Below are 12,442 nucleotides of genomic sequence, written 5' to 3' on the forward strand. Positions count from 1 at the left end.
ATTTAAATACTGAATTAAATGTCTGTAATTGATTGATATTTTTATTTCTTGGTAAAATCATACTGTTATCAGCCCAAAATGTGTTCGTCTAGCTCTGTTTTCTGATGAAGTAGTGTTCTGGTGCCCTCATGTGTTCAAATGAAGAACATGGGTTTCATTTCTAAGGTTTGGGGTGCTTGAAAGGCAGTGCTATATTTAAATGTATTATATACCTATTACATAAATCTCCACCTATTATACCATATATTTTTGTTCAACATTTTTGCAATTAATTTGGCTCTTTCTGCAATAAGGTGACACCATTCAAGGTCTAGTAGTTCATATTAGATCTATTTTATTTTTTAACGTTATTCTTTTTGAACAGTTCCTTTTGATACATGTTTCTAAATACTCAAATGCATCTGCCTCAAAACCAAATGAATAATAGAACTGAACTGAACTATAACTGATCCATGTTTTTTTCTGTCATGTTATGAGAAATACCATAATGCGTGATGTGCATGGCATGAAAACTCCCAAATGTCATAATCACAAGATGTTTAACATTAGCCAGTTTATTTTACTATATGCACAAGACAATAGTTTGCACTTCATAACCTCTGATGTGATAACATGTTACATATATTTAAATATGGCATATAGAGTGCATATTTACACTGCATGAATTTGTGTTCTAAGTGTAAATAAATAACATATTACAACATAAGAAGTAATCATACTACAATAGTACACAAGGAGCAGTCATTCAGTGCTGAAGATGTAAAACAAAAATAGAAAGTCAACAGGCTTTACTATATTAACAAAGTCTATATAAAAGACAAGTAACTCTTATTTCCAAACCACAGGATTAAAACAACACAAAGCAGCTGATATTCACAAAGGGATGTCCAGTACTGACATTAGCACACAACAGACACATTAATGCTTGGCAGACGCTGCATTGCAGGCCGAACTACCGATTTAATTCAAAGTAACTTTACAGAAGAGGAAACTAAAATTTCTCTTGTTGTGCTATGCTAGACACAGAGAGTATTCAAATCTGCTAGTCAATTGGTCCCATATTACCAACAATGCTGAATGACACTGACAACACTGTTAATGATCTTTTATGTAATCTGAGGCTAATATATAGGTGATACTGAATGTAACAGAGGTTATATATGTAATAGTAGTAAAACACTATTGCTGAGAAGGGAAGTGCTGAAGGGAGACCGACTGCCGAAGAAACATTGTATGGGTGTCTAGTTGGATCTTGTCATCGATGACATCAGAATAGTGAGGCAGTGCAATGAAAGCAGAAAGTGAGACAAATTTGATTAACGTTACAATGAATTAAAATAGCTACATGTCTATTTATTAAATGAGTTAAATATGATGCTCAAAATGTCTTCAGATTTTTTTTTATATTGAAGCATTAAAACCTTTTCAAAAAATTTAAATTTAATCAATTTGCAATTAAAAAGGTCTGACCTTTTTCATGTCTTTCATCACTCGTCTTCTGCAGGAAGCTGGTCTTCAGGGGCTGCGTTGGGGTCCAGGAAGTCTTGGTGCTGCAGATGCTTCAGGTATTTAATGGGAGTGATGGTGTGGGTGGAGCCTGTGAGGGAGGTCAGAGACATAAAAAAACCCTCATTAAAACCACATTGCAGGGGTCTGTTACTAATAACAGTTATACAGTGACCAGTTAACATCTTTTCTGTCACTTACTGTTTAAATTCATTGTCAAGGCAAATTACATCATTTACAACCATAACCACTGTCATTCGACAGCAGAATGCTTTTGATGCTCAATAATTCAGATTTTAGGTCGGCAAAAAATATACACTACTGTTCAAATGTTTGGGGTTGGTAAGATTTTTATGCTCACTAAGGCGGCATTTATTTGATTAAGAATACAACAAAACAGTAATATTGTAAATTATTATTACAATGTAAAATAACTGTTTTCCATTTGAATATTTTTTTTTTTAATGTAATATATTTCTCTTATGCCCGAGCTGAATTTTCAGCAGCCATTACTTCTTAATACTTTTGTGAAAACAATTGAAACAAGTATTATTTTTTAATAACTATTTTAATAATCTAATATTTAATGTCCCTTTTGATTAAATACTCCCTTGCTGAATAAAAGTACTAATTAAAAAATGACTAAAACTTAATGACCCCAAACTTTTAAATGGTAGTGCATAATATAAAGAAGTCTAATTAATATATCGCCTGGAATTTTTAAAGGCACAGCTATAAAAAGAAAGGCAGAATCGTGTAATTCTGTCTGTTGTAAGGGTTATTTCTGAAACGGTGAGTCATTGATCGTTTGGAGGTGTCAGAAAGGGCCCTTGAGCACTGCAACCCACCGATGAGAGCTTCCCATTTGCCGTTGGCCTGCGTGACCTCATAGACGCAGCGCATCTCGCTATAGGTCACACCTCCAGTGATGAAGACGATGATGCGTGGGCCGTTGCGGATCTCTCCTGGACTCTTGTTCTTATGCCAGTTCCCATAACGTGCACTGAAAATGGCCAGCAGTGCTATTATAACTAGATATTTCTCTAGATTAATGAGAAGATGTCGTGTACTGAATTCATGTGTTTGTGCAGGTAATCCTACCTGGCAGCCGTGGTCGTCTTTGAGGATGCTGTGCGTGTGGAGATGTAAGGGTACAGTTTTGGGTCGAGTTTGTCTTCAATGGCATCCTATCATAATGTAATTAGGAGAAATTCAAGTTAATGTTTGTTGACATATTCAAAGTGAGGCAAGCACTGTTGGTTCAGCTCACCTCCATGATGTCTTTGACCAAAGGAGTCCATCGGGAGAGCTGGTACGTTTGCTCACTGATTCTTTCCTTGCGGTCAGGTTTCTTCCCTTTACGTGTGGTTACTTGCTGTGGATACATATTTAAAGAGCTATGCATGTTGACCCAAGGTATTATGATTAGTGATGTGCTGATTTTCTTTTCATGTTTGTTTGGAAAAAGATTCGCATGGATATTCGGCAAAAGATCTCATTTTGTGTTCCACAGGACGAAAATGAAATCATACAGAGTTTGAGCGACACGAGGGCGAGTAAAAGATGACAGAATTTTGACATTTTTTTGGTTGAACATGTTTGTGAGGATCAGCTTACCTCTGAAATGATGGGAACCCCCAAATGGGCCATATTAGAGATGATGTCACTGTCCTCTGGAGGGATCTGGGCATGCTGGAGGAGCTTACACAGATTCTCCTCTGACACACCTATGAGACAAACACACAGTCAGCCAGGAATAATTATACATACTGTAATTCCACACATAATTATAGAGTTTGAACTGGCTCTAGATCCTTGCGTCCCAGCATTATGACAGTTTTGCTCACTGTTGTGTGATATTAGTAATGGCTGTGTGTGCAAACTGTACACACAATGTCAAACGTACCACCCCCATCTCACCCACACACAGCAAAAAACTGATGGAAAATACAAATCATTTGCCATTTGGCAGCCCTCTCACCATTCTTGAGGAAGATATAGAGCAGGATGATACGGATCTTGTCCATGATGGTAACGTTGGCATCCAGTAGGACCGGTACGATGGTTCTCATAGGATCTTTGATCTTCTCACCTTCTGCATCTGTGCCCATAGCTAGATCCTAAGACGCAGCACACAGACACTATTAACACTGATTAACATGATGTTTTGAGCAAACAGGCCAATCAGAGATATGCTGTACCTGCTCGACACGGCACAGTTTGTCCACTGTACCCTGGTAATTCTTCATACAATCTTCTGCTAAGTGCAAATGAGTCGAATACTGCAAGATTACAAAACTTCTATCAGCAATGTTGACTTAATTATCCCCTTGAATCAGTTGATACAAAGACATGAAAATGATCTCAGCACCTTGCTTAACTCTTTTTGGTACTGTGGCATCTTTTTAAGCATTTGGGAGAGCTCTTTCATGGTGGTCTGGAAGACACAAAAACAGTCAGTTATCAGCAATAATCAAGAAAATGCAGTTAATGTTTGCTCAGTGATAAATAACACACCTTCTCTCCTGTGTTCATCTTTTTGCTTGCAGAGAAGTCCTTAAGTGATTTCGTCACAGCCCTAAAAGAGAGAAATAATTATATTTAATACATTATTATTATTATTATTATTAATTCTGGCTTATGATAGTTATAATTGTTCAAAAATGTCCTTCTTTAAAAATGATTAAATGGTATTTTTAATTTGCCAGTATACAATTTATAAAGAAGTAACAATAAATACATTTATAATGTTTCAGAAGATTTCCATTTCAGATGAATGCTACTTATTTTAAACCCGAGCAACACAACTGGTTTCAGTTTCATATTTTAGATTGTATATTGTATATGATTTCTAAGGGGTTATTGACACTGAAGTCTGGAGTAATGATTGCTGAAAACTGGCCATCACAGCAATAAAGGATATCTTAAAATACATGAAAATAGGAAACATGTGTTTGAAATTGTAAAAATATTTCACTATATTACTGTTTATACTGTATTTGTGATCAAATAAACACAACCGTGGTGATAAAGAAATGTATAAATCTTTTGAAAGGTAGTGAACCAGTGAAGGAACATCAGACTTACGTGGACACCTCTGCTATGTGTTTATGTCTCAGAGTCATCCACAGGTCATCATCTTCATCCAACAGCACCTCTTTCATACGAGTGTCACCCATTCCACTGGTCTCATACCTGATTAACACACACACCATATAAATATGCACCATCAACATAAGTTAATCCGCATCAGCACTGTATACAGTGAAATGATGGAAGGATATTGATATTAACATCATGACAGATTAAACACTTGGACTTGACTGAAAGTCAGTTCTAACGATCTGAGTGACCTCAGAGCAGCATATAGATGAATTACAAACTGTTGGAGTTTTTACTTGTAGACATCATTCTCAATGGGCAGCAGGTCATAGGCCATGGCCTGAAATGTGAGCTCGTGTAGAAGTGGGGAGACAGGGTCAAAACCTCGATCCAGAATCAATAGCTGCGAACGTGCTTTATCAGGTCCCTGTGAAAGAGAGGGAAAACAAAGAAACAGATCAAGATGGAGCACAAACCAGTAGAGCAAGGAATTAATGTTGGACAGTGAGAAATTAAGGTCACTTGTGCCAGACAGGAGCAGTTTATTTTTATCATCCGAGACTAAATATTGTGCTACAAGCTCTGAGACTCACCTCTCCCAAAGTGGGGTCATCCGCTTTGTAACCGTCCAGTTTATCCTGAAGCATCTGGGCCAGGACTGCATTGTCTTTGTACTCTCTTCAAGACACAGCAAAACATAATCCATCATGATGCGGACCGTCACTGACCTTTAATGCTCATTCTCGATTAAATCTAATCACTATAATCTGTTATATCTGATTTTTAAATAACAGTTGTGTGCTTGTTTTATTTATTTATTTTTTCTTTGCAGAGGGCTGATGATGCTTGGAGTTACATTACAGATATGTGTCAGCAGATGGTGTTTATGAGGATGTGTGAGTTTAATGGTAAGACGTGTTTCTTCTTCCTCTCTCACCCTCTGTATCTAACAGCTGGGTACTCTTTCAGTGTGGCGCACAAGGTGGCTATTTGCTCGGCTAAACGCTCCAACACCTGGTTCTTTACATCAGCTTTAAACGGGCTGTAGAAATCCTGGAAGGCATCTGGTCTGTCCATTGAGAACACCTGAGAACAACGTAGCAGCAATAGATAAATGTCTCACTATGACATACAGATCTGTGCATTTATTCTCAACACCTCAGGGGATCCAGATGCATTCAAATGTGCTTATCAGTGCAAATGGATTTAGGAGCTGCATCAATGAAATCATACACTGTATATCTAATAGGTACAACATGTGCTTAGAAACATATTCAGTATGAATTAAATACATACTACCCATATTTAGAAGTAAAGTGTTCATCAGATACACACTTCAGAATATTGCTGTAAGTAGTCATTCTGGTAGTTTTCACCTATAGTTTTCAGACATGCATGTACTTCTTGTCTCACATACTGTTTTCCCCTACTATATAATAGAAAAGTAGGCATATTCCAACACAGACAGTCTTTCTCTAAAAACATGGTTAAAGATGTATTTTTGATCAAACATGAACTCAAAAACCAATAGAGATGTAGAACACTAATAGTGTGTCCTAACTAGGTGTGGTGAGATAAGGTGACTGCTAACTGCTTCTTTTCAATCTTCCTGGTTAATTGTTGTCCTGACTAGCCCTAATTCCAACACAAATGACAGAAAATTTCTCACTCGTTTGGTTTCTATTGGCCCCACCCACAGTGTTATCCTACTGGTCCAAAGAACTGCTTCACATAACTATAAAAAATATGTTCTTCAGTTTACAAGTTCTGTCTCTTTAAATCAACCTTTGTGACCCCCCCCCCCCCACCCTCACTGTCTAAGACTATATTTTAAGATATTTCCGGTGCTACTGCTATCACGAGAAAACATCTCACCAACTCTACACGGGATGTTGTCAGCCATATGATATAGTTATTAAAGCATTACTGAAAGCAGTGGTGATTCATAGCAGTTTTAAGTTAGTGTTGATAAATTGTAAATGTGTTTTAATGCCACAGGTAACTTTTACCAAGCAGCTTCCTGTCCTATGGCAACTCTCGTCTCACTGCTGTCCATCTTCCCATGAGAATCAGCTAGTAAGTCTTTAGCAAGGATGAATGTTAATGGCTGTCACTGTTTCCCATAATCCTCTTTCACAACAGTAGTAACTCATTGATACGTCACCTGCCTTCCCTCTCTCTGAACGTGTGTGCTGTGTTCTGTACATTCTGCATGTTTCGCCAAAAACATGGTTTTCAGATTAATCTACAGCTACATAATAACTGCACTATCCACTTTTCTTCCCTCAGTTTGACCTATAATCCATAGTTTTGTATCTCTCTCTTCCCATCCTAACACACTAGCCTCAACACACTCCCCCATCTGTCACATGAACATAACCCTAATGACGTCCAACCAAATTCCACGCTCGCTCTCATTGGCTGCCTGGTGACTCATTGATAGGGTATTAACCAATGGGGAGCAGGATTAGGGTTGGGATGGGGAGGGCTGATTCAGCCACTCCTCAGGATTAATTGTAAAGGGCAACAACAGAGGATTGGAGGTACAGAGACAGACTGACCAAAGCTGCACTCGAATGTTCCGGCATGATACAAGCAGGACTCATGCATTCACCACACTTCCCTCCACATCTCCATACATCCTCATAAGCTTCATCCGTTCTTTCTTGGGTCATAAGAAGTCTCAGGGTCTGACATAGAGGCTACTCACCTGTGATTCATAGGGCAGGAAGGCGATGTTAATCTCAGTCAGTGTCTTCACGACTTTAGAGGCACGGGATTTACTTATCAAGTTGAACAAAGAGTCTGGGATTGCTAAAATACAATAAAAAACAAATCAATCGAAAAAGAGTGAGAAATATATATATATATATATATATATATATATATATATATATATATATATATATCGGTGCTACTACTGTATATATATATATATATATATATATATATATATGCTAGATAACTATCTAGTAGATGTGTAGAAAAGAGTTTCTGATGTATAAAAATAAAAAAACACACTCACTGTCTGTGAAGAACACGTGTGCACCTCTGTATATTGGATTACGGGGATCTCTGAAGTCATTGATGAGTCCCTCAACGGACTGTTGAAAACAAACATATTGTGTTTATTTATTTATATTATATTATCATGCATTATCATGAAGTAAAATTTAAGTAAAAACTTTAATATTTAACATTGAACTTAAAACTTTAAAACTTTAAACTTTAATATTGAAAACAGCTGTGCTGCGTAATATTTTTGTGGAAATGTTTTTCTGTGATACATTTTTCAGCATTCTTTGATAAATAGAAAGTTCAAAAGAACTACATTTATTTGAAATATAAATCTTTTGTAACACTATGATTGTCCATATTGTCTCTTCATCAAATGAATGGGTCCTTGTTGAACTAAAGTATTAATTCCTTTCTTACTGAGCCCACATTTTTAACAGAAGACTGATTAAGATTTTATTGAAATTGCATTTCCGTTGATAACATTTCACCATTGTGTTGTACAGTAAATCAGTAACTGTCATCTTGTGAATGTTTGGATATGATATGTACTGTACTCCCATATAAGATACATTTTATATATAAAATAAATGTGACCCTGGACCACAAAACTTAATTGTAAAATGTATAAATCACCCAAAAGCTGAATAAATAAGCTCTCCATTGATGTATGGTTTATTAGGATCAGACAATATTTGGCCGAGATACAACTACTGTATTTGAAAATCTGGAATCTGAGGGTGCAAAAAAATGATACTGTGAAAATCTGTGAAAAAAATCTGTTAAAATCGCCTTTGAAGTTGTCCAAATGAACCCTTAGCAATGCATATTAATAATCAAAAATTACGTTTTGATATATTTACTGTTGGAAATTTACAAAATGTATTCATAGAACATGACCTTTAATTAATATCCTAACTATTTTGGCAATAAAAGAAAAATGTATAATTTTGACCCATACAATGATTTTTTGGCTATTACCGACACTAAAAATATACCCCAGTGACTTAAGACGTGGTGTGGTGCAGGGTCACAAATGAGACCCCTTACCTCATCAGATGGAGTGATGAGATAAATGGCTTCCATGGTAGGAAGAGGCTCACGCCGCTTGGTTATGTCCTCAACAACTGGAGTAAAAAATGGAAAAAAGTACATTTGAGCCAAATTTCTATATACAGTAATATATACTACCATGTGTATGTGTGTCTGTAAACTCACTTGTGATTCCCTCAGACATAATGTCTGTCATTTTACAGCATGATGAGATCATCCTCATGCTAAGCTTGTCCACCACCAAAACCTGAGGGAGAACAGCATGCATGATATATGTAGATTTAAACAACACGTAACAAATCAAACACAAACTGTTCGGTTTATTTAATACTGGGATAGGATGGACTTTTAAGCAGGGAGACCTAATATGACACCAGAGTCATCTTTAATTCAAGTTCATTGAAATTCATTTCTTTTTATCATACTGTACAGACTAAATAAAGATTGTGTTTTGATTGCACAAACAGATGCTGCACATTACTACACGCCAACAAGAATCTTTTTCATAATGATTGACATTTTCTTCAGACGAAATGACGGTGAGATTGATGTGTACCTTCCATTCTCCCCTCTTCTTCAACTTCTTAATGACATCGTTCATAATCTCTGTAGAACAAAAACAATAACAACAACAACAAAAACATGAACAACAAAGTGATTTCTGCAACAAACAAACAAAAGACAATGTTCAGGGAATATATCAATATTTTGCATGCAACAGATCTTAGACAAAGTTTAAATCAAATGTTAATGCTGGGCCTTAGCTGGTCATGTGCTGGTATTAAACTGGTCGGTCCAGTTTAGGTCCATCTTAAACCAGCAAAGGACCAGCTCAAACCAGCATCAAAACATACCTAACCAGCATATGCTGTTTTTTTTTTCAACAGGGCTCAAACAAATCGGGGCTGCCCCATATCAAACATGCTTGATATCTAGGATTTTAAATCGGGGAGATGATGGCTATGATTATAGCAGTACTTTCACAACAGCCAATATGCGACCGCAAAACAAGCTGCTGTAGGATTCGGTTGGACAGAGGAGATGGAGAAACTGCTTGTGGAAGTTTTGCAATAACGCGTCTATCTGTTGAAACCGCACCATTGCATGTGAGATCAAGTGAGGCGCTTCCTCTGGCATGATAATCTTCATAAAATCTTGTAGTGGGTGATGATGCATCATAAATTTCCGATCTTGAAGCGTGTGCGAGGGAAGAAAATCTGGGAAGATTCTTAATATATGTGTGTGCTGCAACCAGATTTCACAATCAGTTAAGATTTTAAACCTCCTGTAGTGTGAGCCAGGCATGACACAACTATGCAGAATTTGCCAAAAGCATCAGGTAGAGGTTTTGCGGAGACTGAACCCTCTCTACTTTTTAAAATATGTTTAAAATAGCACCATACCCTCTGCAGACACTAAACAACATACAGTATACTCTAAAAAATGCTGGGTTGCTTCAACCGCAACTTTGGGTCAAATACGGACTAATACAACTGTTGGGCTGAATTTACTATCATAACATTATGGTTTGCTGCTTAGCATCACATTGTTTGAAGTATGATATAAGGATGCTTTCTGTCATTTGTCCAATGTGTTTTGTTGTAAAGAATTTTTTGATTGAGTGTTTAGTTATTGATATAGTAATTTGATGATTAAGAAAACTGTATGAAATCAAATAGTAAAAACAAAATCAAAAACCGTTCAGGTCTTTTATGGCAGCAGAAAAGGAAATGCTGAACTTTATTTGTTTAAATGATATATATTGTATGTGGTGAGAGAGACGCAGCAATCACAGGCCTAATATCTTCTCAATCCTCTTACACCTCCAGCCTCTCTATTTTTGTTCCTCATCTGTCTCTTTCTCCTGCTCTGACCGTCACTCCTTTTTTTCTTTTTCTCACTCTCTTTCTCTCTTTATATCTCTACCACTGGATGTGAGCACAGTGGACCTGAATCATTTTTACTGCCCTTTTAAAAGCTGAACTGAACGGCGAGATCCCAAACGCAACAGCTTCCTGCAGTCATATAACACATTTCACAGCTATTGACGCTGGATCTGTCAGTTCTAGCACCCAGAGGTGTTGTTGCATGAAAATAAACTTGTGATCAACCTCACAGGCTACTGAAAAAAAATCGAACAACAAATCAACATCCAGACTGGAAAAAATTTCTGTTTATAAAAAAAGTTGCCGGTGAGATGTGTGATTAATATTTAAAGGGTGGAAACTGGATTGAAAGCTTTTAGACTAAAAACTTAACCTAATGGTTGATTAAAAATCTAATTAACAGCACAAACCGATATGTCCAAAAATATGAATAGACTACCATCCAGCAGCAATTTTGACATAGGCGTATTATGCTATAATGTGTCACTATTTCCTGATGCTGATGCCGTAATAATAATAAAAATTGCTTGATCTTCACATCTGCAAAAGTATAACAAAAATGCATACCTAATAATTGATATTTCTCCTGAGAATTTCTAGGATTTAATCAACACCAGCACTATAAATGGCATCTAAAATAACAAGAAAGAATGACACAGGGCACATCGTGAAAAGTGTGAAGTCTGGATGTGATGAAAGAAAGAATCTGTGAATGTATTATGAACACCAGAAAATCTTGTCAACCCTTACGGTGCCAAAGAGCCAGAAAATAACCTGGGCTACAACATTTTTTCTTTCTGACCCTGGAATGTCAGAACTGTCTGTAAGGGATGGTGTATAGATAGTATAGATAGATTTTCCACTTTTTTTGTGCTTCCACCCAACAGCACAGCAAAACCTCCCCTCATATCTAGATCCTTAATCCCACAGGACTACACAGATTACTGAATATCTCCAATCTCCAGTGCTTTATGCTAGCCAATAGGCTATCAATTGTTTGCATAGTGCAATATGATAGAATAAAAGTGTTACATTTAAAGGATTCAATAAAAGCAGTGTCACTTTATGAGGATTATATTGTGGGTGAACTGTGTAATTGCATTTAATTCACCATGAAATACATAACACACAAATACAAATTTATAAGGGAATATAAATTAGAAAACGAATTAGAAATAGATGAAATAGCCCTAAATTTAAATATTAAATAAATCAATAATTTAGCCCTAAAATAACTTTAACGAAACATGTCTTACTTTCTCCGACAATCGCCTTGAGCCCCAGAGATGCCATCCTGTCTGCTGTTGTCTCTCTGCCTGCTGGACTCAGAGTGCGCGCGCTTCGAGCACTGTTGGGGTAAATGGGATGTGGCGCTTGCGTCGATGTCTAATCCCACTACACGCCTCCGCAGCTCCACTGTTGACATATGCTCTATGTCTTGTAAACTATACACACATTTGTGCACATTAATCATTTTTAATTCGCATTGAGTGGTTTTGTGAGCAATTTTTCTACTCATGTGTTTGGGTATTGCATACAGTGAACTGCTATAAAAGCAAGTGATTTGAAATGAATGTCTAGAAAAACTAACGTTTTTGCACAATAATTACGTGCAAGTGCTTACTGTAGCTGTGCTTCTGTAAGATTACCAGAAGACCACTAGAGGGCGACATCGTCTTTTTAGTCTGCCCAACACAAGAGGCCTAGAATATTTAACGGCTCTGGAAAAAAAGTATTTAAATCTCCCTATAAAATTATTAGGTATATATATATATATATATATATATATATATATATATATATATATATATATATATATATATATATATATATATATATATATATATACATATATATATATATATATATATATATACATA

The 12,442-nt window shown here is 36.4% G+C and overlaps 1 protein-coding gene across 2 annotated transcripts; it reads right to left on the minus strand.

The window, feature by feature from the left end:
• Nucleotides 1–538: 538 nt before the first annotated feature.
• On the minus strand, nt 539–11,929 carry LOC128009103 (syntaxin-binding protein 1-like). 2 transcript variants are annotated; one of them, XM_052592926.1, is made up of 20 exons: nt 11,819–11,929; nt 9,233–9,282; nt 8,842–8,923; nt 8,674–8,750; nt 7,634–7,712; nt 7,319–7,422; nt 5,546–5,694; nt 5,202–5,286; nt 4,905–5,035; nt 4,594–4,701; nt 4,024–4,084; nt 3,878–3,943; nt 3,708–3,788; nt 3,488–3,626; nt 3,124–3,233; nt 2,777–2,881; nt 2,608–2,693; nt 2,355–2,509; nt 1,471–1,597; nt 539–1,241 (listed from the first exon to the last, which is right to left on the minus strand). In XM_052592926.1, the coding sequence occupies exons 1-19, from the start codon at nt 11,853–11,855 to the stop codon at nt 1,488–1,490; spliced, it is 1,815 nt and encodes a 604-aa protein (XP_052448886.1). In that variant the 5' UTR covers nt 11,856–11,929; the 3' UTR covers nt 539–1,241; nt 1,471–1,487. The 2 variants fall into 2 exon arrangements, with proteins under 2 accessions (XP_052448886.1, XP_052448887.1); XM_052592927.1 differs by having other exon boundaries at nt 539–1,251; nt 11,819–11,928.
• Nucleotides 11,930–12,442: the final 513 nt, after the last annotated feature.

Source organism: Carassius gibelio, chromosome A5 (assembly GCF_023724105.1).
Source record: "Carassius gibelio isolate Cgi1373 ecotype wild population from Czech Republic chromosome A5, carGib1.2-hapl.c, whole genome shotgun sequence".
In the NCBI taxonomy this organism is placed as follows: Eukaryota; Metazoa; Chordata; class Actinopteri; order Cypriniformes; family Cyprinidae; genus Carassius; species Carassius gibelio.